This window comes from Balaenoptera ricei, chromosome 1 (assembly GCF_028023285.1).
Source record: "Balaenoptera ricei isolate mBalRic1 chromosome 1, mBalRic1.hap2, whole genome shotgun sequence".
Lineage (NCBI taxonomy): Eukaryota > Metazoa > Chordata > Mammalia > Artiodactyla > Balaenopteridae > Balaenoptera > Balaenoptera ricei.
In genome coordinates this window covers 160,153,011-160,180,643 of record NC_082639.1, presented here as the reverse complement: position 1 = coordinate 160,180,643, position 27,633 = coordinate 160,153,011, and the positions used below count along the sequence as shown (strand labels likewise).

Sequence of the window (27,633 nt, the reverse complement as noted above, 5' to 3'; positions counted from 1 at the left end):
GTCTGCTGGCGGTTAATTAAAAACTACCATCTCATTATGTTCAGAGTTAAATTACAAGTGTGAAAAGACTACTGTTTGCTATAACTGAATGCTCTGTACTCTCTGTGCTCTCATCAAAAGGAGGGCAGGGATAAATAACTTTTATTTAACTCACTGAAAAATCTCTCTCAGCTCTTTCATGTTTAATTAACTTCTTCTCAGAGCTTGGGTCTTAACGTAGAGTTCCTAAGCAGTAATGGAAATATTTGTTCATTTTGTGCAGAAGATTTTTCTTCCATTAGTTGAGTAGAAAAGTTAGAAATAATTGAACCCCAAAGACACTGGGGAAAGTGACACCCATCCAAAGATTTGCATTGAGGCCACTAAATCCAGAAGAGATTTATGACAGAAAAATGGCAGAAAATGGTGATTTTTGCTTTATTGCTTGTGTGCCTTCAAGACTGGGGAGCTGGGGTCGTAAACACTTCTGTGGACTGGTAAAATTTTAGTTCTCATTTGTAAGTCTGTCTTAAGGAACTTAATGTTTTGCTATTTCAAGGATTCCACTGTCAGAAAAGAGACCAAACTTTTATCACCATGGTGGATGTGAAGTGTCTGAGTGACGATGAATTACAGAACAAACTTGACAAGCTTGGATTTTCACCTGGCCCAATACTACGTACGTATGCAGCAAGTATTAGAGACTACTCAATGATTACCTATAAGCTACCTCCAAAGATTGAAAATTATTTACAGTGGAAGGAACCTATGCAATAAAAACCATTAAAATAGAAATAGGAAAAAAATTTAAAACCCAGCTCTTACTCACAGATTAGTAAATTTGGTGCCAAAGAGAAAGGATTGTTTTTTTTACAATAGTGAAACACCAGTAACTCTTGATTATATCACCCTGGGCTCTTTTTGCATTTCTAGTGTGTGCACTGTGTTAACTGTTTATGTACTTATTGTCCATATTTCCCGTAGATAAGATGTACAACTTTGTCAGTCTTGTTCCCCGATGTACCCAATGCCTGACTCCGTGGCCAATCCACAGAGGCCCCACCTTAAGTGATGGTGGAAGGAAAGGAGTGAGTTGAGTAGTTGTGGGGTCTACCTTATTGTAAAAGCCATAATTAGCCAATAATGTAAGATACAAGAATAAGGACCTGAGTTGTGAAATATTTTGAATCCAGTGAGATCACATACACAGACAGAGCAACTTAACTGCTCTCCACATTCCTCCTCAGCTTCCACCAGAAAAGTGTATGAAAAGAAGTTAGTGCAATTGTTGGTCTCAACTCCCTGTGCCTCACCCGAGATGAACAGACCCAGAGAATGGGACAGAGCTCAGGACTATGATGGCAGTGAAGGTACCGTCAGAAGCTGTACTGTAGATGGCAGCTGTGCGCTTACTCATACCTTGTCCAGCAAGATTATGCAGCTTTAAATGGTATGCAGGGTGACCTGTGAAATATCCCTACGGGCTCTTTGCACACAGACCCTGGAAAATAGGCCCTTGGGCTGCAAAAGGAATCTGTTAACTCCATGTCTACATTCATGCCAGTGCCTCAGTGGGGTAGACTGTCAGGGGAAGGACTGGTCATTCTGTACGTTCTCTTACTAACCAGAGCCAACTCTGTGTTTGATTTCTAAAACTGGAAGTTCCTACAGGTAATTTCCAGGTCTCTTTTGAGGTCTCAACCTCTGCTTTGCCTCAATCAATAAATTTGACAATTATTTTCTTCAGATTAAACGATTGCACATCCATTAAGAAATATGAACTAGGGACTTCCCTGGTGACGCAGTGGTTAAGAATCCGCCTGCCAATGCAGGGGACACGGGTTCGAGCCCTGGTCTGGGAAGATCGCACATGCCGCGGAGCAACTAAGCCTGTGCGCCACAACTAATGAGCCTGAGCTCTAGAGCCCGCGAGCCACAACTACTGAGCCCACGTACCATAACTACTGAAGCCTGCGTGCCTAGAGCCCGTGCTCCGCAACAAGAGAAGCCACCGCACTGAGTAGCCCGCGCACTGCAACGAAGAGCAGCCCCCGCTCGCTGCAACTAGAGAAAGCCCGCGTGCAGCAACAAAGACCCAAGGCAGCCAAAAATAAAATATAAATAAATTAAAAAAAAAAAAGAAAAGAAATATGAACTAGGTTGCACCTCCCCAAACTCCTCCTGTGCCTACTGCCTTCCTGATTTAATGGGGGCTGACCACAGCTGGTCTCTTCCAGGTCCCAGGGTGGGCGGGAGCAGTGAACTCTGGGATCCGTGGGTTTCCCTTTCAGTGGCCCCTGCCCCAGGTGCGCCGTTCTCCTGCAGGGGTGTCCAGTTTGGGCTCTTAGGGGTGGGCTTGAAGATTCCCGCAATGCATTCCGAGGTTCTTTTGTCCAATAAATATTTATTAGGAGTCCTATGTGAGCCACAGTAAAATAACAGAAACTATCACTTATTGAAGGGCATCAGTGCATTTCTGGCCTAACAGGCATTATCTCATTTAACCTTCACAATACTTAGGTGAAGTTCAGACAGGCCAGGTGACTGGCCCAACATCATATAGCTAAGAAGAAGCCCCAAAAGATAAGCTTCCATTAGAATGTGCCATGAAGAGTAAGGCCCGTCTGTCTTCATTACCACTACGTGTCCAGGTCCTAGAACAGTACTAGGCACATAGCAGGAATTCGCATATGTTGAATATACTGTGACAGAAAAGTGACAGGACTGAGATTTGAACCCGGGTCTGGCTGTCATAATTGTGCTCTTTCTACCACATACTCTACACTTTTCTCATAATTTCTATTATGAGGATGAACATATGACATTTTTGTCCATGTCTGATCTACAAAAAATGGCAGTTTCATATAGTTCAAAGTAAGAGCTCAACAAACAATGTAAGTGCCTGGGGCCCTCTGAAAAATCCCCTGTAATGCCTGGTATTGGTGGTGGCGCAGGCACTGAGAGCTTTCCCCGAGAGTCTGGCATGGCCTCATTTGGAAATGGCAGCAGAGTTTGGGGACAGACCCCACTGGTCCCTGAGCAGAACCGTTAGCATGGGGGTACCTCAAGGCAAGTGGCGACCCCAGACCCTTTCTGGATGTGGGATGCGTTCAAAGTCTTGACCCAGACCTGCGGCTGCCTCTGTTCCCTGCCAAAGATAGGAGCTGAGGGGACTAGACGAGCCCTCTGATGAAAAGCAGTGTCAGACTAGAAGATTCCAGAGAGGAAGTCTTGTACACTCACTGCTCACGACTGCCCAGGACTGCAGGTCAGACCTGCACAAGCAAGCTGTTGTGGTCTCAAGCCATCCTGGTTCCCAGCATGTAGCCCTCCACAGAGGTGCATTTATGCGAGGGCTAGGAGAAAGCTGGTCCTTCAGTTTGCAAGCTTTGCCACTGCTTTAGACTGTCTACCTGGTGCTAGCCAACTGCGGGCAATCAGGTCAGAGGGGGAAGCTCTGGTTCAGTCCTACTCTTGTAACGCTATTCTGCAACGTCAATGGCCGGTGGTTAGTACAAACAGAAAACCTGCTTCTCAAGGTCAGGTCTGAATTGGATGTTTGAATTTGCTCATTGAGGACCCTCAATAAGACCTTAGTGCCATTAGAATGGAGGGGTTGTCATGGAACTCATGGGATCTTGTGGACATTCAGCCTTGGGCATTTCACAGAGACATCCAGGCCTGGGGTGGGGTTGTGGTGGAGGGGCAGGGCAGTTCCAGACCTGAGGCTGATCATTAGGTCATCCAAACAATGGGTGGATTCGATTTTTCTCATTTTCACTCATTGTTTTGTCACTAGGTGGACATAGCGTTAATGATCTCACCTCTTTTCAAACTTCCCAAATATTTGTGACTTGGAGAACTCATTTAAAATCCCCTGCATTAAAACCTCTGCTGAATGTCCAACAGCACACAACTGCTCCAAGTTTATCAAAATGCTTCTTCACAGACTGAAGCAGAGGGTTGATTAACAACCTTTTCTGCTCCTGGCGGTTCCCCTGATTTCAAAGCCTTTTTGCACAGGTTTGGCCTTCCCTCCCCTGGATGCTTCTTGGGATACAGAAGAAATCCTCCTGCCCTATCTTGACAATCAGGGATGCATGAGGCTTACAGCTGCTTTGAAGGGGCAACGACTAGACTAAAAACGCGCCCAGATGAGCAGCCAGCTCAGGCTCTGCAATGTATTTCTCTCAGAGGCGTACAAATGTGACAGCCTCCCTGGTAGGAGCCCTCCCTGTGCTCCCAGGGGAAGGCCTGTGTGTTCCACAAAGGCCACTGCAGAAATGCTCCTTTCCCTCAGAAGGGCAAAGTGAATTTTCTTCCCCTCACAAAAATCTTTTGCCCTACAATTGAGAGAATTCACTCCTACCATTGGTGTGTATTCCCTTTGCTAGCTCATATGTTCTCATGGCCTATTTTCCTTTTGTTTCCCATGATCCAGAGTTTAATGTCACTATCATTTTGAAAGGAAATATCATATTCTCATCAGAAAAAAACAAGGGACCCAAAAAAGTATGTACAATTCTAACGCGTGAATACTTTTACACATATATTAAATATAGAAAATAGCACTTTTCATGTGTATTAAGAAGGGAAATAGAGAGTCATTACATTCTGTTATAATGGTAAAATCCTAGTTTAAAAAAGCTCATTTTAATGCAGGTTTCTGTTTTGTGAAACTATTTCCACATTCTAGCACAGGACCCAGAGTCACAGTGTCCTCCTGCGCCATCTCTTCACCCTGAGATAGCCACCCTCTCCCCTCCAGCTGGTGTCCCCTCTCTCTCCTTTTGCCACCCGTGGTCTCATATAGACCCACAGTGAGCATGGAATAACTGTGAGTTCCTGTTCCTTTCTCTCTCTCTCTCTCTCCCGGACACTGAGGTCATTGAAGCGCAAGGCCAGGTGTGTGAGAGTAACAGGTTTGGGTAAGCCCAGCTGACTTAGAGACCCTGCCCTTCCACGTGCTAGTGGTGCGACCTTAACAGATCTAAGCCTCCCCTAGTGCAGCGCTTAATAGCAGCGCCCGCTTACAGGGTGGCTGGGAAGGGAAAGGCTGGTAACGCACTTAGCCTTGGACCTGACACATCATTAGCTCACATAATGAACTCCAGGTCATCAACTCTAGGGACCCTTTCTCAGTCTTCTGACCACTGTCCCTCCTTATTTAGAGACACCTGCTTTCTTAGATTTTGGCAGCTCTGTGCTCTCTCGGTTCTTGGTTCTACCCTCCTCCTGTTCTGTGCTGAGTCTTTGTCTTTTGGCCCCTAAAGAAGCTTGCGCCTGAGGTCTGTCTTCAGCCCTCTTCCCTTCCGCTCTGCATCGTTTCCCTTGCTGTCTCCTCACTTCCCGCCTCTATGTAGTGACTCCACATAGAACCTCCACACAGGACACCCCTCCTAGGCTTAGGCCTGCATGTCCAGTTGCTTTCTGTCCTGGAGAGCTCCTTCCTTCTCCTTCTCTTCCCCTCCTGCTTTCCCTCCTTCCCGCATTCACCCAACAAATGTTTGTCATCATGAACATTTCGAAGATTAGATATATGTATTTATACTTTCCCCTGTGGTTATATTCCAGCACCTCACACTCAGGCTATCCAGGATCAAGCTCATTTTCACTCACCCCAACCTGCATGTGTGGCCTCAGTTTATCCTGATGGCTTTACTGCCTTCCCACTGTCCAGGCTCAAAGCCTCCGAGTTGTCTATAAACAATCGTCAAGTCCCATGGATTAGAATTATGAGTTTTTAAAAAATTATCCCTCCTTCTCTTCCCACTGTTGCTATCTTAGCTTGCATTCCAGCTACTTGAAAAAAAAAATTTTTTTTTTGAACAATTTCAAAATCCTCCTAACTGGCCTCTTCCTCCAACTTTTCCCAATTCAGGTTCAAATCTATCAGCAGAGATTGAATCACATTATTAATTTGCCTGGAGACTTTAGAGCAAGAGGGAAACTTACTATGCACCATGAGGAGACACCAATGTCTCCTGTAACTTTATCTCTCTCATCGTCAGATCCAAACCATAATTACTTGTTTCTGCATCTCTCACACTTTCTTCCCACGTGGTTTTGCCTCAACTGTTCTTTATGCCTAGAATTCCTTTCATTTTCCCACCCCCTCCCCATTTTTCTTCCTGTTAAAATACTGTGATCGTTTAAGGAACGTCTCAAAGGCCAATCCTGTGCATCCCTTTACAGTTGCCTTTTATTCCCTTCATTGGCTGTCACAGGCTCTTGCACGTAGTAGGAGTCCAAAGCTCACCTCATCAAACACTCTAGTGACAAATAGGTTAAGTTTACAAATGTGATCTAGTACTTAAACTACTTGCTGAGTTTAAATACCAAATGAAAAGGAGCCTCCAAGTAAACACTCCTGCAGTACGCTGTAGCTTTAACTTCCCATTTAAACATAATTCAAATTAGATGAAGGAATTCTGATATCTTATAAATTTTCTAAAAGGATCTTTTAAATCTTCTAAATGGCTCATTAAAGGAATCCTTTCCATTCATCAAACCTCGTTTCCACAGAAAACCCTTTTGTATAGTTCCTGCAAAGACATTTACAGGAGAAACGGCAGCCTGAGTATTTAAAAATGCATCAGGTGGGACCAGTGCCCTTCAGTCTTTGCTTTACATAAACCCGAAATAAAACCACATCAATATTTTGAATTGGCAATAGAATTTAATAGAAAGTTTGTGATGGCATAAAATGTTTTGATCTGAAGGATTTATATAAGCCATTTTGATTCTCGGAAGGGCCCCAAGACATCTGTTCAACTTTAAATCTGAAAGTAAATGTAAATAAGCACTTAAATTTCCACCTAAAAGGTGGTAGAACATGTGTTTATTGAGACACTTGTCGAACACCATAGACTTTAATTACTTAAAAGCAGTGGTCTGTACCTAACAGTCCTCTAAGTACCTGCAAAGGTAGTATTTGCATTTCTCTGAAACACCAATGAACACACATTTTCCTCTCATTTTAGTAGGTTTCTAGTGGAATACAAACCACTTTGAGATTTGGATTATGTCGATTTCTGGACACTTTTTCATACTCTGTGTGTTTTATCTAGTCACATATACGGCCCATTTGATTTGGTGATTAAGACCACCAGAAAGCCAAGTCATTATTTTTTTTTTTTTCATCAGATAGACTCTAGACACAGCTTATGTTTCCACTGATGGAGGAGGGAGTTAAGCCAATGTGTATAACTCAGGCTCTAAGTCCCCTTCTCCCAAAGAGGAAAAAAGTAGGGTTTGGGGGCAGTAGGGAGGCAAAATAATCTACAACATCGAGGTTGCATAAGGTGGGGTTTAAGTAGGGTGACCATATAATTTATCGTCCCAAACAGGATGCTTCTGAGAATGAAAGGGGAGACTAACCAGAAGGGACTCTGGAATAGCAGAAGTAAAACAGGACTGTCCTGGCAAAACAGGGCATATTGTCACCCTGGGTTTGGGAGTGGTTCCAAAGGGTGAATTGTTCGGACATGCATGCTGGTTGCGGAGGACTGATGCAAGCAACACACATAGGGCAGCTGATCCTGGGAGGTGTGTGCTCCTGGCCCCATCTGTGTGTTTCCTTATTCTCTCCCAGACAGAGCATGCTGTTTCCTGCCAGAATCTCCGTTCATTCTGTTCTCCCATCCTGGAATGCCTTCTTTTTATCTTGCCACCTGTCCTATACTACATTCCACTAGGAGTTTCTCAAAATGATTCTGTGGGTCTGGTTCTAGGAATCTGCCTTTTCAATCAACCCCTACTTCCACCCTCTGCCCAGGAGCTTTTGCTCTAGGCTGTAAACTTTTGAGGGTAAAAACCTATGTCTGAATCCTCTGTGTTTAGTTCAACGCCAGGAATATGGAGGGAGAGGGAGTTACTCAGTCCCTGTTGACCAAACTGAAAGGAAACTTTATCCTACACTGATGTTGAAGATCTCGCTTTCTCACTTCCTAGTCTGTGGCATCTCCTGGACATATCTTGATGTATTCTCTTGAGAGACAATGCTTAGGTCATCACAAACTGATGACCATCCAGGGAATGGTTGTAACAGAGCTTCCACCCCTGGATCTCAGCCTGTGAGTTAACAACTATTTATTGTGTACAGGGCGTTGTGCTAGACGTTCTTCAGGAAGAAAATAGGAGGAAAAGGAGCCGTAGTTTCTGTCCTGAAGAAATTTAAATAGAGCTCTGGAAACAAAGAATATGTGTATCAAAAATATGGACTCTAGAGTCTGACTGCCTGGGTTCAAATCCCAGTTCTGCCACTAACTTTGACAAGACACTTGCCCTCTCTGTGTCTTAGTTTCGTCATCTATAAATACGGATAATAATAGTCTCAACTTCATAGAGTGTTGTGAGGATTAAGTAGAAATATGTAAAATAGAGTAGTGATGACATATAATAAGAGTTATGTAAGTGCAATAAGTACTATTCTATCATTAATATTATTATTATATAAAAAGCATGATCTTTAATTATCTGCAATACAAAGCAATATACTTAGTGAAAAATAATATAATGGAAACTGAATCTTTAGAATTGAACTCCCAAGTGCTATAGAATGTGATTTGCAGGTGCCTACAGATATATTTATATAGTTAAATATACAGATATAACTAAAGATTGTTCTCTGTGAGCACCGTGTGTTGAATGAGGCAGACCAAGCTTTTAAAAAAAGTCATATGTGCCTTCCCAGTATATAGGATTCCTTCTTCTCAATCTTCGGTTTAAAGCCATCCCGTGCCCCTTTAAACATTTTTTTGAATAATTTATTTTGAGATAAGTTCAAACTTAGGGAAAGTTGCAAGAATAGTACATAGAATTCCCATATCCCAGATAATCTAATTGTTAACTTTTACCACACTTTTTTTTTTATTGAACTACAGTTGATCTACAATGTGTTAGTTTCAGGTGTACAGCACAGTGATTCAGTTATACATATATATATATTCTTTTTCAGCTTCTTTTCCCTTATAGGTTATTACAAAATATTGAGTATAGTTCCCTGTGCTATATACACTAGGTCCTTAGTGTGTGTGTGTTTGTGTGTGTGTGCGTGCATGCAGGTACCCTACCATTATGTCTTTCTGAACCACTGAGAGCAAACTGTAGACACGAAGCCCCTCAGCCTTCCAGCATGTATTCTGCTACCCCCAAAGGATACTTTCCCACATAACCACCGTATAACACTCCAAATAATGAAATTTACATTGATTCAACGCTAACATCCAATATTCAGACCCCATTCAGATTTCATCAACTGTTCCAATAATGTCTTTTGCTTTCTGGTCCAAGGCCAATCCAGGAACATGTGTCGCCTTTCGTTGTCAGGTCTTTTCAGTCTGGAACAACAGTGCCTCAGTCTTTCCCTGTCAAATGCCCTTGACTGTTCTAAAGAGCACAGGCCTTTCATTCTGCAGGTGATTCTTCTGATTTTTCTTTTGACTGTTCATAGAGGCCATGCATCCAGGCAGGAATCCCTCAGAAATGATGCTGCGCTCCTCTCATTCTGTTCCACTGCTAGTAATGCCAGCCTTAATCACCTGGAAAAGTTGGCGTCTCTCAGATTCCTCCGTAAAGCCATCATTTTCCCCTTTGGAACTGAACAGTATTTTGTGGGGAAATATTCTGAACTGACACCTCATCAAACTTTATCCATTAGCCCAGTACCCATAAGTGACTGCCTAATTCAACTTCTATGATCATGATGGCCCATTGGAAGTTTCTATTTCTATTATTTCTTCTAAATTTATTAGTTGGTATTCTATTGTGAGGAAGACTTTCCCTTCACCCTCATTTATTTATTTATTTGTTGGTTGATTGGTTGGTTGGTTTGTTCATATGTTCGTTCATTCATTCATTCATTCATACTAGTATGAGTTCATTGACTCTTCATTTCAGTGGTTGTACCTGTTGATATGATTATTTATCCTAATGCTCAATTTGTCCCAGATTTGGCTAGTGGGAGCCCTGGCAGTCCAGGGGTGAAGACTCCACGCTTCCACTGCAGGGGGCGAGGGTTCAATCCCTGGTCAGGGAACTAAGATGCCACATGCCATGAGGCAAAAAAAAAAAAAAAAAAGATGGATACTGTGTCCTTTTGACGTGTCTTCATCATTCCTTGAGCATTTCCTTAATTTCTGGCCCAAAAAGATGTTTCAGACTCATCTTGTACTTTTTCTGCCCCAGGAACACTGGTTCCTTTTACTGCAGGTTATCAGTTCAGCAACCAAGATCTAGGCCTTCAGTGAGCTCCTGGTTGCTGGGGAGTTGTTGCTTCTAGGTCCTCTCAGTGGACAGAGCTAGAAAATAAATGTTTGTGTATATGTACACATACACATATGCATCTATCACTATTTTTCTCTCTCTCTATATATATATATAAAATTTTTTTTAATGAGCTGAAGGACATTCTTGCAAATTTCTTTTTTTTTTTAAATTTAATTAATTAATTTATTTATTTATTTTTGGCTGTGTTGGGTCTTCGTTGCTATGCATGGGCTTTCTCTAGTTGAGGCAAGTGGGGGCCACTCTTCATCACGGTGCGCGGGCCTCTCACTGTCGCGGCCTCTCTTGTTGCGGAGCACAGGCTCCAGACGCGCAGGCTCAGTAGTTGTGGCTCACGGGCCTAGTTGCTCCGCGGCATGTGGGATCTTCCCAGACCAGGGCTCGAACCCGTGTCCCCTGCATTGGCAGGCAGATTCTCAACCACTGCGCCACCAGGGAAGCCCTCTCTATATATTTTTAAACCATGAGTCCATATTGACCTCCAATTACAATCCAGCATTGCAGTGTTCCTTCTAACCTTTCCCCTTTCTGTGTTTGTAAGTCACTTCTCTGACAGTGAGAAACCTGCCTTCCATTATCCTCAGTATGTTTACATTTTTGCTCAATTTTCTAATTTTCTCAGTGTAACCAGTCTCACAATCATAATAGCCTGCTCCTTCTCTGCATAGTCGCCATCATCACTTCCTTGACCCCTGGACATGCCAGCACCTCTATGTGGCCCTCCCCTTACTGTCCTCCTTGGACACAGGGCACACTAAAGCCTCCATGCTGTCCCCTCCCCTACTACTCTTGTTCTTCAACCACCAGGCACCCCAAAGTCCCCTCCATATCCATAGCTCCCTACTCCATTTCACTGTCCTCCAGGCATGCTGACACCCTGAGTCCCTGTCCCCTCTGCCACACTTCCAGTGCAGGACACACTGACATTCCAGGGAAGGAAAAGGAAGGGAAAGAAAGCTTCATGTCTCTTTTTCATTTCCAGTTCTGAGATCTGTTTCATTGTCTTTGTGCCAGGACTTTAATAGGATTTTTACTCTCTGTGTCTCAGTTGCTATTGTTGCTGATAATATACCTTGTAGGCCTATAATTATCATGTGCAGGGCCTACCTCACGTGCTGCAATCAGAAGGCCCAATGTACCAAGGGAATATACTACCATTAAGAATACCATTAAATGTGTGGTTTGAGTTGCATGTAAAGATTTTAGGAGACCTGATCAGGTTAAACATCTCTACAATAGTTTCTTAATTAATTGAAAAACATCCTTATTCCCAATAGTAGTTGTATATTACAGTTGGATCAAAGTGAAGAGTAAATTACATATTCTATAACTACTTAATAAGCCCTTTGTTCTTACCTATGACATGTGCTAATGGGAGCTAAATGCCACCCTTACAAGGAATGTAATTTAACGTTCTTCTTGTAAAAATACTGACCTCCTGGTAGATATGCTTAAATATGCCTAAGGATCAATATACCTTTTTTTTTTTTTTAATTTATTTATTTATTTTTGGCTGTGTTGGGTCTTCATTTCTGCGCGAGGGCTTTCTCTAGTTGCGGCAAGCGGGGGTCACTCTTCATCACGATGCGCGGGTCTCACTATTGCAGCCTCTCTTGTGGCGGAGCACAGGCTCCAGACGCGCAGGCTCAGTAGTTGTGGCTCACGGGCCTAGTTGCTCCGCGGCATGTGGGATCTTCCCAGACCAGGGCTCAAAGCCGTGTCCCCTGCATTAGCAAGCAGATTCTCAACCACTGAGCCACCAGGGAAGCCCGATCAATATACCTTTATCTTATTGATTACATGCTGATTCTTTCTGTGTAGTAGAACCCAGTTTTGAAATACAAGAGCAGCAGGAAGAGATAGTGAAACCAAACTGTGATTACAATGATTCTAAGATGATAATAAAGGTAAACTTATTTATTTTCATAAAACCGAATTATGAGCAGTGGTGGTCTTTTTCTGTAGGAAAAATATGAATTTGTTTAGGAAACGCAGCTTTCCTTTCCCTTTCATCTAAGAATATAACCATACTGACTTTAGCTAATTTATAATTTGCATTATGAGTATAGATATATGTATCCATTTTAGGGAGAGGAACTTCCTGTTGTACCTCTCACATGAGGACCCCTGAGTTATTTTAATCTCTCGGGACTTGTTAGGGCTTTGTGAGCACCAGGCACTATTCTTCGCAATTAATGAGTCCAGGCATGATTTACTATAGATAATTATTGATTATGCAATTTACTATCGGAAAGGCTTCTTGGAGGAGGCTATATGGTTCATCTTATAGATAAGGAAACAAGCAGAGACAGCATATGACTTGCCCAAAGCACAGAGAGTTAGAAGAAAAATTGGAATAGAATTCCAGTCTCCCAGTTTCCATTCTATTGCCCTTTCCAGTATATCAAGCTGCCAAAGGGGCAGAAAAACACCAGGCACCTGAGTAGTGAAACAGCTCCCCCTAGTGTCTCTTTTTTTTTATATCGCAGAAGGACTCCAGAACATCTGTTCACCCATGGAAGCAAAGGCTTTCTTTCTGATAATTGCTTTGCAAAGAAAGTCCTTGCGAGGCACTTGTTGGTGACCCTTCCATTCACACATTAAACCATGCTACAGAAATCATGAGAGTTAAAATGGGCTGACACATCTGCATATGGGTACCTGGAATTTTCCCAAGTGGACAAAAAAAAATCTCAAACCTGAAAAACTTTTTTTGACATTTTATTATAACATATCTTACGCATCTGAAAATTTATAAAGAATCACATAATGAGTAGTTAGAGTCCCACTCCAGAGATTTAAAAAAAATCATTGCTAATTCAGTTGAAGACCCCAATGTATCCCTCCCTGATCATATTCCCTTCCTTCCTTTCCCCCAAGGTAACCACTGACCTCAGTTTTCTACTTTTCATTCTTTTCCTTTTCTTTACAGTATCCACAGACATTAGTTTCTCATGATTTTGGATTTTATTTAAATTATAACATAATGTAAGTATTCTTCTGTAACTTTCCTTTATCATTCAGTATTATGCTGTGAGCTTCATCCCATATTTGTAGCTCTAGTTCAATCATTTTTACTGCTATATACTTATTATGAAAATATATCTATCCATTCTTTATTTATTGGACATCTGGATCATTTCCAAGTTTTTCTAATACAAGCAATGCTGCTACAAACATTGTGACAAATGATCCATTGTGTTAATGTACAAGAAATCTTTTTCTGACTGAATGTATGATCTAGGAGTGGAACTGCTCCACTAGCAGTAGAATCAAAGGATGTATCTCTCTTCAACTTAAGACAGCATGTTAAATTGCTCTGCAAAGAAGCTGCAACATTTTATGTTCCTACCAGCAATATATTAAGAGCTCCATTGTTCTAAATCTTCTTCAAAATTTAGTATTGCCAGATTTCATTTTTGTCAATGTAGTGGTTGGAAGATGGTAGTTCATTATGATTATAATTTGTATTTTTCTTATTATTAATAAGTTGAGCATCTTTTCACGTGTTTGTTGGTCATTTGTGTTTTCTCATCCGTGAAATGCCTGTTCATTTCTCTTGCCCATTTTTCTATTGTTTACCCTTTTCTTGTTAATTTATAAGAGCTCTATATATTTTGGATACTAATCCTTTGTTAGTCATTAAGTGTAGAACATATCTTCTGGTAGCTTGGGATTTTTTTTGTGTGAGAAAAAGATTTTTTTGCAGTAGTCTTAGGTTCACAGCAAAATGGAGAGGAAGGTACAGAGATTTCCCATATAACCCCTGCCCCCCACACATGCATAGCCTCTCCCATTACTAACAACATCCCCCACTTATCTTTTCACTCTTTTCTTGGTGGCTTTTTTTTTTTTTTGCATTGAGAGCCCAGAATCCTAACCACTAGGCCACCAGGGAACTCCCCCTAGGTGTATTTTTTTTTTTAATGCAATTTTTAAAAATGATTTCAAACTTACAGAAAGATTCCAACAAAAAGTTCCTGTGTGGCCTTAACCTAGGTTTACCAAGTCTTAACTTTTTACCACATTTGTTTTGTAATTGTATCTATTATTTTTTTCTCAAACTGAATTGTGGACATCATGACCTTTTACTCCCTCCCCAAAACTTTAGTATGTATTTCCTTAGACTAAAGACATAAGGACATTCACAGTACAATGACAGGAATCAGAAAAATTTTTAATTGAGATTAAATTCACATAACATAAAATTTACTGTTTTAAAATGAACACTTTAGTGGCATTTAGGACATTCATAATGCTGTGAAACTGCTACCTCTATCTAGTTTCAAAACATTTTCATCACCCCAAAATAAAACTCAGTGCCCATTAAGCAGTTATTCCCCAATTCCCTTCTGGCAACTACTAATCTGCTTTCTATTTCAATGAGTTTACTTTTGGATTTTTCATTTGAATGGAATCATTCAGTATGTGATGTTTTATGACTGACTTCTTTCACTTAGCTTAAGGTTTTCAAGGTTCATCCATGTTGCAGCATGTATCTGTATCTTTTTATGACTAACAGTTCATTGTATGGATATACCACAATTTGCTATTCATTCATTCATTGAGGGACATGTGGATTCTTTCCACCTCTTGGATATTGGGAATAGTGAGTGCTACCTTGAACATTCACATACAAATATTTGAGTACGTGTTTTCAGTTCTTTTGGATATATACCTAGGAGTGGAATTGCTAGGTCTTATGGTAGTTCTATGTTTAACTTTTTTGGTAATGGCTAGTTGTTTTCCACAGTGGCTGCAGCATTTTACATTCCTACTACCTATATATGAGGATTCTAATTTCTCATATCCTTGCCAACACTTCTTATTCCACTCCAACTTTTTTTTAAAAGCCAGCCTGGTGGGTGTAAAGTAGTATCTCATTGTGGTTTTGATTTGCATTTCCTTAATGATTAATGATGTTGAACATCTTTTCATGTGCTTATTCCCCTTTTGTATATGTTCTTTGGAGAAACGTCTATTCAAGCCATATGCCTATATTTTAACAAGTTAGTTCGTCTTTTTGTTGTTGAGTTGTAAGAGTTCTTTATATATTCTGAATACTAGATTGTTATCAGATACATGATTTGCCAATATTTTTTTTCCCATTCTGTATGTTACCTATCTTGATGATGTCCTTTGAGATCACAAAAGTTTTCAGAAGTTTGTCTATGACAAGTCTTGGCATAGATCTCTTTAGGTTTATCCTGTTTGGAATTCATTCAACTTCTTGAATCTGTAGATTACTGCTTTTTGCCAAATTTGGAACATTGTCAGCCATTATTTCTCCAAATACCTTTTTTAGCCTGACCATCTTCCTCTGCTTTAGGGACTCTGATTACATACGTGTTAGATCTTCTAATCCCTTAAGACTCTGAGACTGTTTTTGTTTTGTTTGTAGTCTATTTTCTCTCTCTTGTTTGGTTTGGATTATTTATATACGTCTATCTCCAAGTACATTGATTCTTTCCTCTGTTTTCTACATTCTGCTGTCAAGCCCATCTAAATAAATTTTTTATTTTGGTTGTTGAATTTTTTTCAATTCTAAAATTTACATTCGGTTTTTCTGTATATATTGTACTATCTGCAGAGAATTAATATTTTTCATTTGTTTCAAACATGTCTCATATCGTTCCTTGAAACATTTTATGATGGTTGCTCTAAAATCCTGGTCAGATGATTTGAATATTTTTGTCATCTTGGTGTTGGCATCTGTTATTGTTTTTTCTCACTTGAGTTATGAGACTCCAGATCTTATCTAAATCTTTTGCTTTAGCTGACCTCCTCATACTCCACACTGGTGGGGAAGAGGGGAGCCAACTCTTTGCTCTCATGTGGGGGTAGAAGTCCAGTTCCCCCACTGGGCCTCCACTGATGCCCTGGTGTGTGTATGTGTGCCTTATTATTGCTGGGATGCTGCAGGGGCTCCCACGTGGCCTGCACTGACACCACCCAGCTGGGGAGGGGGCTTCTGACACATGGAAGTGGAAATCCAAGCTTCCCCTGTGCCTTTATGTTGGGAGTGGAGTGTGCCATTTGGCTGAAGTAGAGCAGTTACTGTCAAAAAGTTTTCTGTCTTGCTAGGCTGCTCCTTTTCCCTTTCTTTGTTCTTTGGCTTTTGGGGGGCTTTTTTGTCTGAACCCATTGATGTTTCCAGGTTACGGCTTCTCCAGCACCCGGTCCAGGGTTTGTGAGGTAAAAAGAAAACTCAGAGCACTCACCACATGTCATTCCTCGGGTCCCAAGGTCCCTAGCCCATCTGCTTCTCTCCATCTTTCAGAGTCTTTTTATGTCTGCTTTGTATATAACATCCAGGTTTTTGGCTGTACTTAGCAGAAGAAACTGGGAGAAGCACATCTATCCCATCTTGTTCCCAAAACCATTTTTGAGCAGTCTGTCCTTTCTCTTCTTAGCTGCAGTGTTAACTCTTGTCATATATCAAATTTCTATACATACATGGGTGTTTTAAAATGTACATAGGATTTGTTTTAATCAAGTATGGTAAGGTGATAGACTTGGAGACAACTGCCTTTGAAAGAAAAGTTTATTACCTACAGTTCCCAAGAGGAACAGGCAGATCATGCCATGCAGGGCCACATGGGGAAGTATCAGGGTCAGGAAGGAAGCAGGAGTGAAAGAAAGCATGGGCTCATGCCTTTAGTGTGATGTTTGCAGGAAGGAGTGGGTCAAGCCAGGTAAACATTTTAGGATTAGCTAGTTTGAATAATTTTAGTGGGCTCTGGGCTATAAGTGTGGTCCCTAGTTGTCCAATATCTGGCCAACTCGGAGAAATAACGGCTTAGTGTGTGAGAATTAGGTAGGAAGGTGTTTGGGGTATGCGTTTTGGATTGGTTGGTTTGCATATGAAAGGCTTGCTTTACTATCTCTAGGAATTAGCTAGCCCTTTGAGAGGCCGTCTCTCAAGGATTAGCAAGGCCCCAAGATGTCAAAGCATCATAAAATACAGAAAATAAAAACTATGATTAATACAATGGGGTCTCTACTCTGATTAATTCATCTAGCCTGTGCTGAGAGCAGACTGTCTTAATTCCCATAGCAACCCTTCCCCCACCTTGTCGTTGTTTTTAAATGGTGTCTTCATTTTACTTGTCCCTTTGTTCTTCCATATAAATTTTAGAATGTTTATCAAGTTCCATAAAAAATTCAGAGTGGAATTTTGATTGACATTTTATTGACTTTATAAATTAATTTGGAAAGAGCTGGATTTTCATTCTGTTGAGTCTTCCTGTTCATGTTCTTTACGTTTATTGAAATTTTCTTTAATGTCCGTCAGTAAGATTTTATTATTTTCTCAGTGAAGGTCAGGTTCATCTTTTGTTAGCTTTATTAGGTAGCTTTGTTAGGTAGGCTTTTAAATATTGTTGCTATTGGGAATAGTATCTTTTTAAAATTATGTTTTAAATGGTTTGTTGCTAATAAATAGAAATGCAGTTGATTTTGTATATTGATCTTCTAAAAATGGACTCTTTGCAATTACAATAATTTTTCTGTAGATTCTTTCTAGTCTAGTTTGATTATCTTTAATTTCTTTTTGTTTTACTGTGCTGGCTAAGATCTCTTTATTGCAATATTAAATCAGAGGGATAATAGTAGGAATTCTTTCCTTGGTTCTTATTCTTTTTTTTTTTTTTTTTTAATTTTTATTTATTATTTATTTATTATGTTTATTTTTGGCTGTGTTGGGTCTTCGTTTCTGTGTGAGGGCTTTCTCCAGTTGCGGCGAGTGGGGGCCACTCTTCATCGCGGTGCGCGGGCCTCTCACTATCGCGGCCTCTCTTGTTGCGGAGCAGAGGCTCCAGACGCTCAGGCTCAGTAGTTGTGGCTCAGGGGCCCAGTTGCTCCGCGGCATGTGGGATCTTCCCAGACCAGGGCTCGAACCCGTGTCCCCTGCATTGGCAGGCAGATTCTCAACCACTGCGCCACCAGGGAAGCCCCGGTTCTTATTCTAAAGAAAATGCTTTTAATATTTTCCCTTTGAGCATGATATGAGTATGATATTTGGTATAGGTGTTAAAGACACCTTTTATCAGGTTAAGGAAGTTCCCGTTCTATTCCTGGTTTGCTAGAGGATTTTTTTCAAAATCAGAAATGAAAATGATCACAAGGTTTTTAACCTTTCTTTTGTTAATGTGATGCAGATTATTTTAAAAGGCTTTAAATTAATTCAAAATCATTACTTAGGTTAAAAGAACACAATGTTTTAGGTGAGAGTTTTATTATATCGAGGTTGAGGTAAAAACAGTGAAGTAAGGGTCTGAAATTATTGTAAAATCTTTTATTAACTTAATCATTTTAGTCAATAAAGGGATTTGGGCTAACTCAATTTTAAACTGTTCTAAATCAAAAGGTGTTTTCTGCCTGTAATCAGGGTTGCAACTGCCAGTTTGCCAAGTCATCGGTAAAAATATCTGGTAGTGAAATAAAGTAATTGGAAAATGTAACACATTTTAGTTAGGAGAGAATTTCATTCCCACCCCCCGGAGCTTCACTGCTCCTGACTGCCCAGAATCCAACAGTAAGAAGTCCTGGAAGAATAAGAGAAAGGAAGGGTGGGAAACCCCTGCAGCACCCCCTTTGATTGCCTGTAATTGTAGGTATCAGCCTAGGACATTTCTGGCTAGGTTTGGGTCTGCAGTGTAAAATATACTTCTCATGGATATGCAAACAAACTTGTATTTCTTTATGGGCAAATATGAATGGCTTTAGTCAAGGTAGATTATTTTTCAAAAACCAAATATATTTTCGGATGAGTAATGACTTAATGAGAATACAAAATGATTATTATTCTTTCTGGCTCTGGATATCAGCCCAATGTTTTGTAGTTAACCGTAATACAGTATGACATAATAGTTCATACACAATCCACTTTCAGATTCAATATGACATACATAAGTAGGCCAGAATTAGCACAGAATAGTCTACCTGGAAAAATCTTATTAAAAAGCCAATTTCCGAAATATTTAAGAAGAGATCTGGCTGCAAGTGTTACTTCTACAAGAAATTAATTGATGATTAGATAATTTATCAATGAACAAAAACAGTTTTTAGAAATATGTTTTGATATATTTGTAATGATAAATTTCCCCAATAGAAAGATTCCAAAACAAAACCCTCAAAACATAGACGTTGAAGCCAGAATATCTGGATTTAAATTGCAGCTATTCCTTTCACTAACTGTGTAATCTGGGGCAAATAATTTAGCACCGTTAAGTCTCTCTTTCCTCATCTATAAAATGGTGATGATTAGCTCTTAGAGTTGTTAGAAAGATCAACTGAATTGAGGCATGTTCAATGCCCAAGATGTTAAACATTCAGGCATGGTATTTCTAACTCCCTTCTAGTAAAGAAACACCATCATCCTGCAGTACGGCGTGGTATGAGGGGAAGGGACTCCGAGGCTGCACAGCCTGGGTTGACTCCTGGCTCCACCATCTCACCAGCTGTGTGACCATGGGCACACTACTTAAACTCTCCATGCCTCAGTTTTCTCATCTGTAAGATGGGCATTATAAAAGCATCTTCCTCATAGGGAGGTAGGATTAAGTGAGTTTATTTATGTAAAATGCTTAGAGTGGGGCCTGACACCCAGGAAATGCTATTTAAGTGTTAGCTAGTATTGTAGTGAGACACTTATGGTTTATTGTACTGGTATACCTAGAACTATCACATTTATAACTACAGCTGATCAGTAATAGGTGGATGGGTATACTTTTCTTTTCTTTTTTTTTTAATAAATTTATTTATTTTATTTATTTATTTTTGGCTGTGTTGGGTCTTCTTTGCTGGGCGCGGGCTTTCTCTAGTTGTGGCAAGCAGGGGCTACTCTCCGTTGCGGTGCATGGGCTTCTCATTGCGGTGGCTTCTCTTGTTGCGGAGCACGGGCTCTAGGCACGCTGACTTCAGTAGTTGTGGCACACGGGCTTCAGTAGTTGTGGCTCGCGGGCTCTAGAGTGCAGGCTCAGTAGTTGTGGCGCACGGGCTTAGTTTCTCCGCGGCATATGGGATCTTCCCGGACCAGGGCTCGAACCTGTGTCCCCTGCATTGGCAGGCGGATTCTTAACCACTGCGCCACCAAGGAAGCCCTACTTTTCTGACTTGAATGCCAGGGATGTCCTGAAGAGGGTGGAGCAGCAAAGGAGGCCACGCATTCCCTTGCTCTCTGCTGTGAATGCTTTGCAAAAACAGCTGTGTTTGCAGAATCTAGCTCTGAGCATGGGGAGAAAGGAGCTGAAATATTCCATTTCCCCATGGGTGCCATTTACCCTCACTAAGCCACTGCTTTAATGAACACCAATATTTTTTAGTTCCATTGTAAATGGTGTTTATAGTGAAAATCATATTACAACAACATTAAAGGACTTGTTTAAAGATGAAAAATAAATCAGCTACAAATATGCCACCTGACACAAAAACTGATTTAATTTTTTCTGATTTAAGTTTTTTCTCTCTAGGTTTTGTTTATGTGCATATGCAGTATGTATTTACACGGTTGCCATCACTGTGTACATACAATTTTATACTGTTTACTGTGTTTAACATTAATCGATAACCTTTTCCCTATTATATAGTCATTATAATTATTATTATTAATGATGGCTGCAGAGTCATGTTGATAGGCCATAATTACTCTTTTTTTGAAAATCAAAATGTCTACCTTTTACATACTGTAGGAGAACTCTAGGAATGTTAGTAAGGGCAATAAATTACAGAAGAAAAGGAATCAAAGACCTATACCTCCTTATGGCAGGAGGAAAGAGAGGGAGGGAGTATCTGATTGCCTAAGAGCTGTGAAATCCTATAATTTGATTTTGCAACAGATTTCTATCCTAATGCTTTACTTAACATATCTATTTTTAAATTTAAGAGAATTAAAAAGAAGTTGCATGTGACAGGTACGTGGAGATTCATTTTACTACTGTCTACTTTTGTATATGTTTGAAACTTTCTGTAATTAAAAAGGTTTAAAGAAAAGAATGTGCTTATAAAGGATTTTTCCAACACCCTTGGAAATCATTTGGAGTGTCTCTTGGTGAGCAGACCCCCACAGCCCACGCACATGGGAATTTTCAAAATCTCTCTACCTCAAGAGTCTTTGCTTCCTTCTTCCAGGAAACTGATATAGTGTATGTGCAGAGATGTCCATGCTGGGAACAGTGCTCCCTCAGATGTGGCGCTCTTGTGCCTGGCACAGCTCCCACCATCTGCAGAGACCCTGCCCGGGTATCACTAAACCACTGTTGAGAACATCTTCTTTAAGAGGGTGGGGCAGGGAGTAGAGGGGAAGGGGTGGAGGCGGTAGCTGACTCATCATTGGTGGCCTAGGCTGGGAAGGGGTGACCCGTAGTAAATGGTCGTAGAGCAGGCCATGCCCTCTCTACCCCACCTTGGGCTGAGACCATCACACCTGCTGATACAACACACCCTGGAGGTGATTGTCCAGACTCATTAGAGTTACGTGCTCTTTTGGGGTGTCCTGATGACACACTTGCTAAGACCAGGGCTCTCTTTTCTCCTGGTAACTCTGTGACTCACGTGAATACCCAGGCGCCCCCTGTCCTGTCCTACCCTCCATCACACCCTAGTCAGTCTTTCTCAATATTGCTGTCAGAACATCTCCTTTTGGGACTTCCCTGGTGGTCCAGTGGTTAAGAATCTGCCTTTCAACGCAGGGAATGCGGGTTAAGAATCCGCCTTCCAATGCAGGGCACGCGGGTTCAATCCCTGGTCAGGGAACTAAGATTCCACATGCTGACAGGCAACTAAGCCCGTGTGCTGCAACTACTGAGCCCAGGCCCTCTGGATCCCGCACACCACAACTAGAGAGAACCCCTCACACTGCAACGAAAGATCCCACGTGCCGCAACTAAGACCCGACGCAGCCAAAAATAAATAAATAAATAAATAAATAAAATTTTAAAAATTACATTAAAAAAAAAAAAGAATGTCTCCTTTTGATTTTCCTTCTGGTTCTTGTTCTACGCTGGTGTCGGTCAGTCCTTTCCCTGTCTGAGGCAAGTCCCATATTGCTCCCATATATCTGGGAGTTCTTGGTGCCTGACTCCTTTGCCCTCAGCCTCTGGCAGTATCATGAGGCCTCTGGCAGCACGGCAGGTGTCAGAGGCTCCTGTTGTGTTCAGGGGTCCTGAGCCCCTGGGAGGGGGGCAAATATCTACACCCAGTGGTAGATATTATGGGTTGATTAAAGAGAAATGGAAAATCAAACCATCATGTTGTACACTTTAAATTTATACAGTGACGTGTGTCAATTACTTCAATAAAACAGGGGGAAAAAGAGAAATAGAAAACAGCTCTGTGAGATCCAACAGATGGTCTGATTGGAGAGAAGGAAGTGAGTGCAGAATACTTACAAAATCCCCATGCTCAATGGTCAGCTGTTTAGGACAGGGATGGTGTGGTGGTCCCTTCAGAAATCCTCACCGCCAGCATGCGGACTGGTGCTCAGCAGCACAGTACAAATGTTTGTTGAATGAATAAATAAAACTTCAGGTCAATAAAGTCAGGTACAGAACATGTATATGAGCGCCAAAGAAATATAGACCAGATGAGTGATCTGAGTGGATCGAGTAATAAAGAAGACTTCTTGTAGGAGGGAAATTATTTTTAGAAACTGAAGGGTAGAGGGGAGTCTAGTGTAGAGTTCCATTGATAATACTGTATGACCTTAGACAAGTTACTGAACCTTTCTGTGCCTCTAACTTATCATCTTCAAAATGGAGCAACGAGAGTGCCTACCAGATGGGGGCAGCGTGGTCTAGGAGGCTCAGTGAATTCTTGGGAAATGGGACCTGGAACTTGATAAACAGCAGTCAGCAACATCATCTGATACCACATCTTCACATTCTTAGGGGTCACCCTGGACACTGCAGACATTTGAGGATGATAAGGTCTGAATCTTAAATAATGAATGGACCGTCAAGGAAAACCAGACATATGAGGAGAAACAGCAACATGAAATTAATAACAATTATCATTATCACAATCATTATGACTAATGTTTATTGAATGCTTACTATGTGCCAGGAGATGTTTTCATCACTTCGCATATATTAAATCATTTAATCTTTACAACTCTATTTCACAGGGAGGAAACAAAGGCCTAAAGAGCTATACCTTTTCACTTTACTGAAAAAAATACCATCATGAAAGAAATCTGGGGGAAAAGGAAAAAAGAAAAACGCCACGACTGTCTCTCCTTCTACCCCTCTTACAGAACATTTTCACTTTCCTAAATTATTTTCTAGTCCTCGTTCATCGCCAACTTGTTTTTTAAAATAACTTTATTCTTTATATAAAAATGGCTCAGGCTCATAAAAAAAGTTCCAAGCAATAAAAAAGTACAAATAAGAGAGCAAAAGAAAGAGTTGATATTTAAGAACAGAATGCTGCTGGCATCATGTGACCCTCGTCACTGGCATGTCTATTGTGTGTGAATCACTGAAGTAAAATATTACTCTGCGGAACTTGGGTGTTTTTACTAATTACTGAATAAAGGAAGGCAAAGTTAAAGTCTGTGTTATGAAGTACTAAACAACCTGATATACCAAAAACTTATCAGTTCTCAGAGTATATGACTTTTTCTAGAAAAAAAAAGATTCTTTGTACAAAACATCGGAAACAATAAATTCTTCTTGATATATATATATATATTTTTTTTTGATTCATTAGAGACCCAAGGCTTCCACCAGTAAACCAAAAGCCCTAGAAGGCTTCTGCCTGGATTCTAAGCGTTCTGAGGGAAGAAGGTAATGCTTTTCTTAACATATGAGGAGATATTATTGTCTTATGTAACTCCGGGAAAAAAATTCATTATTCAGATTTCTGTGAAGGGTTTGAGTCTGTAAAGAATGTGTTGAGAAAGAAGAAAGATTGGTGATATCTCACAATTTCGAAGCCGAAGGGGCCTTACATACTGTCCAGTTCACCACCCATGTTTAGAGATAAGGAAACAGGCCAGAGGGCTGAGGAGGATGCCATAAATCACGGTGAGCTGAGACCAGATCCCAAGTTTCTTGATTTGTAGTCATTTAGAGACATTTATTCCTATTTGTGGGAAAGGGAAAAGAGAAGAAAAAAAAAAAAGAGCAAGTAGTTGAAATAAGCGCTCAAGACAGGACATTTTATGGGTCAGAGAGTAAAGCCTTCTGGAAAGTTCCCTTACTTCTGAATAAACTTTGGCCGATTTCCAGGATTTGACTAGCAGATCAGAAATTACCCTCTTGCCCTTTTAAATGCAAAATAAGCAGATTTCAAAAGTAGTTACCATCTCCACCCTGAAAGGCAGTGCTTATACCTGTGGAGAGAGAAGGAAGAGGGCCAGTGTACTGATGCCCCCCCATCAACTTGTACACATCCCCACTGGGGACCAGGGGATCTGTAAGTCCCTAAGCTGGCCTTGCACCAGCATTGAAAGACGTTACACAGTGGGTGATAAATAAATGCTCTGTGGGATTTTAGAGATCTCACATCCTGGTGATACCCTGTTAGCATTACTCATTGAAATTAGCACAGGTTTTAAATGAGTGGCGCTCTTCCCTAAAGCCCCACCGTGGTTACCCCCTTGGGCCCAAAGGCCCACAGATTTTAAGGGTGCTCAAGTAGCAGTTGTACACAACCCTAAGAGCCGCTACTGTTTTCACAGGTGTGCTGTGGGAGCATCAAACATCAGATTCAAATCATGGAATAACATCAGAGAGAACGCGTGCTGCATAGTGAACAGGAGAGCTGGGAGCAGGAATATAGAAACGTTTCCAGTAGGCTTGAAACTTGCTGTGTTTGGCATCTTCATCATTGTGATATTTGTCTACATAACTGTGGAAAGGAAGCCACTCTTTGGTTAAGTGCTTTAGAAGCAGAGCGGTGAGCGCGTGGCTGAGAACTGCTCCAAGCCCTCTTTCTCCAGGAAAGAAGAGAGGCTACTCTTAAGGGGGCGGGCCCAGCCCCAGAGCCAGGTAGTCTTGCCTTGCACTGTGTTGCTCTCAAGGATCTGTAGCCAGGCTCAGACAGGTAGAAGCAATGAGGGAGAGAACAAGGCACTTGTGTCAAAGGGCTTGATAGTAGGAAATTCCCCGAGTCAGGTTGGCTACCATTAAAGGTACTTTCATGTTTGTGCAGACCTCTAGAAAGGAAACTGTGCCTGGAGTTTTTCTCTTTAACTATGGCAATAAGCCATGGATCACATTTTATTCACTCGTCAGATTGTACAGTCAATTATGGGAAAGGCCACAACAGGTAATTAACAAAAAAGGAATTGTCTGGTTTGGCAAACATGAAGAACTAGCCAACATCACCAGTAATGAAAGGAAAACCACTTAGAACAAGATCACATATTCGCCATTGAAACTTAGCAAGGTTTGAAAAAATTAAGGCCTGGTGAGGGGGTGTAATGATCATGGGCCCTGGGAGCAGGTAGAGCTGAGTAGGCACCTGAGCTCCTCTGTTTATTGGCTTTGTGACCTTGGGTGAATTAGTTTCTTCTCTGAGCTTCAGTTCAGCTTCTGAAAATAGGGATAAAATAGACCTCTTAGGGTGATGAAGAATTTGAAGAAATGATATGCATATAAAGTACTTAGTGTGGTCCACACCTGACTGGTAGTAAACCCTCAATAAATGCTCAATAAATGCTTAAGCAATGTTACACTTTGGCATAATATTTTGGCTTCTGGGAGGAGCTAATTCTAGATACAGAGAAGTCTTAGGTACCAGGAAGTTGACTGTAGCAATTTTCATGGCAGCCAAAATGTAGAACCAATCCAAATATCCAACAATAGGGGAATGCTTTAATAAGTTGAAGTATAGCCTCTTGATAGATGACTATGCAATAATTAAAAATATTAGTTTATCATGACAGAAAATGCTTATATAAAAAATTTTATAGCAGCTTTATTGAGATGTAATTTACATGCCATACAATTCACCTAAAGTGTACAATTCAGTGATTTTTAGAATATTCATAGGGTTGTACAACCACCACCACAATCAATTTTAGAATATTTTCATCACAACTAAAATGCTTTTTTTTAATGGTAAGCAAAAAAGGACAGAAATTTGTTACTACTGTATTATCGCAACTATACAAACAACACTGGAAGAAAATATGTCAAAATGTTAACAGTACTTCAATGATGGGACTCTGATTTTCTTTTCCTTATTTCTATTTTTCCATGTTTTTAAAGATTTCTATAAGCAGGCTGTGTTAATTTGCTAATGTGAGGAAATTTTAATTTTAACAAATTGTATACCATATTACAGTTTGGCTGCAGGGAACATAAAAACTCTGGGAAAACTGGCTTAAACAAACAGGGATTTATTTTTATCTCATAAAAAGAAATTTGGGGTTTAAGCATATAATATTGTTAAAAATAACTAAATATAATACGAGCCTGATTCAAATAAACGAACTGTAGAAAAATTATGTTCAAGAAAATTTGAAACTGACTAGATATTTGGTGATATTTAGAGATGCTTGATCTTATTGAGCATCAGCAGCTATTCTGTGACCATGAGTTAAAAAGCATAAGAGGAAGGAAAAGAGAATCACAAAGACATTGGCCTGCTATCTTTGTTCTGTTTTTTTGTTTTTGGCTATGCCGCAAGGCTTGTGGGATCCTAGATCCCTGACCAGGGATTGAACCTAGGCCCTCGGCAATGAAAGCACGGAATCCCAACCACTGGGCCACCAGGGAATTCCCTGGCCTGCTATCTTTGAACTCCTGAAATTAGTTCTGCAACTCAGGCCACTGCATTAACATTTAAGGCAGAACTTAAGGGCTCACCACATCCCGTCACCAGCTCTGTGTTACATATTTCATCCAGAACAGTAAGAGAGGCTGGGAGAGTGGGCACTTGAGCTTTTGCAGCCTCTATTTTAGACAAGGGAGAAGAGGATTGGGCATAAGAATGGGAGAAAGCAACCTATAGTAACAGCCACATGTTCAGTTGTTAATAAGATCAAGCATTATAAAAAATAAATAACCCTCCTAGACAGGGTTCTTCAGTACTTTGAATTTTTGCCAATTAGTTCTTTTAAATCAGAATCCCGGAATCAGTTTAAAGAGACTGCACAAGACTTCTAGTTAGTGCCTTACCACTCAAGGTGTGGGTCCCCCAACCAGTAGTATTAGCGTTTCGGGCCCTACCCCAACCTACCAAGCTGGAGTCTACATTTTAACAGGATCCCAGGATTCCTATATGTATAAAAGCTTGAGAAGCACTGCTGTGGTCCCTGCCCATCAGACGCTTATGTGGGAGGAATCCTAGCTGAAGCCTAAGCCAGGCTGAGGACCTGGAGTTCACTTAGGAGTGCCAGGCCAGAGGACCAATAGCGTA

General features: G+C 40.8%; 1 protein-coding gene across 1 annotated transcript; it reads left to right on the top strand.

Annotated features, from left to right (window-relative positions):
- Positions 1-576: 576 nt before the first annotated feature.
- Positions 577-25,145, top strand: LEMD1 (LEM domain containing 1). Its single transcript, XM_059933580.1, has 5 exons — positions 577-658; positions 1,227-1,349; positions 4,421-4,491; positions 23,974-24,050; positions 24,947-25,145. The coding sequence occupies exons 1-5, from the start codon at positions 577-579 to the stop codon at positions 25,143-25,145; spliced, it is 552 nt and encodes a 183-aa protein (XP_059789563.1).
- Positions 25,146-27,633: the final 2,488 nt, after the last annotated feature.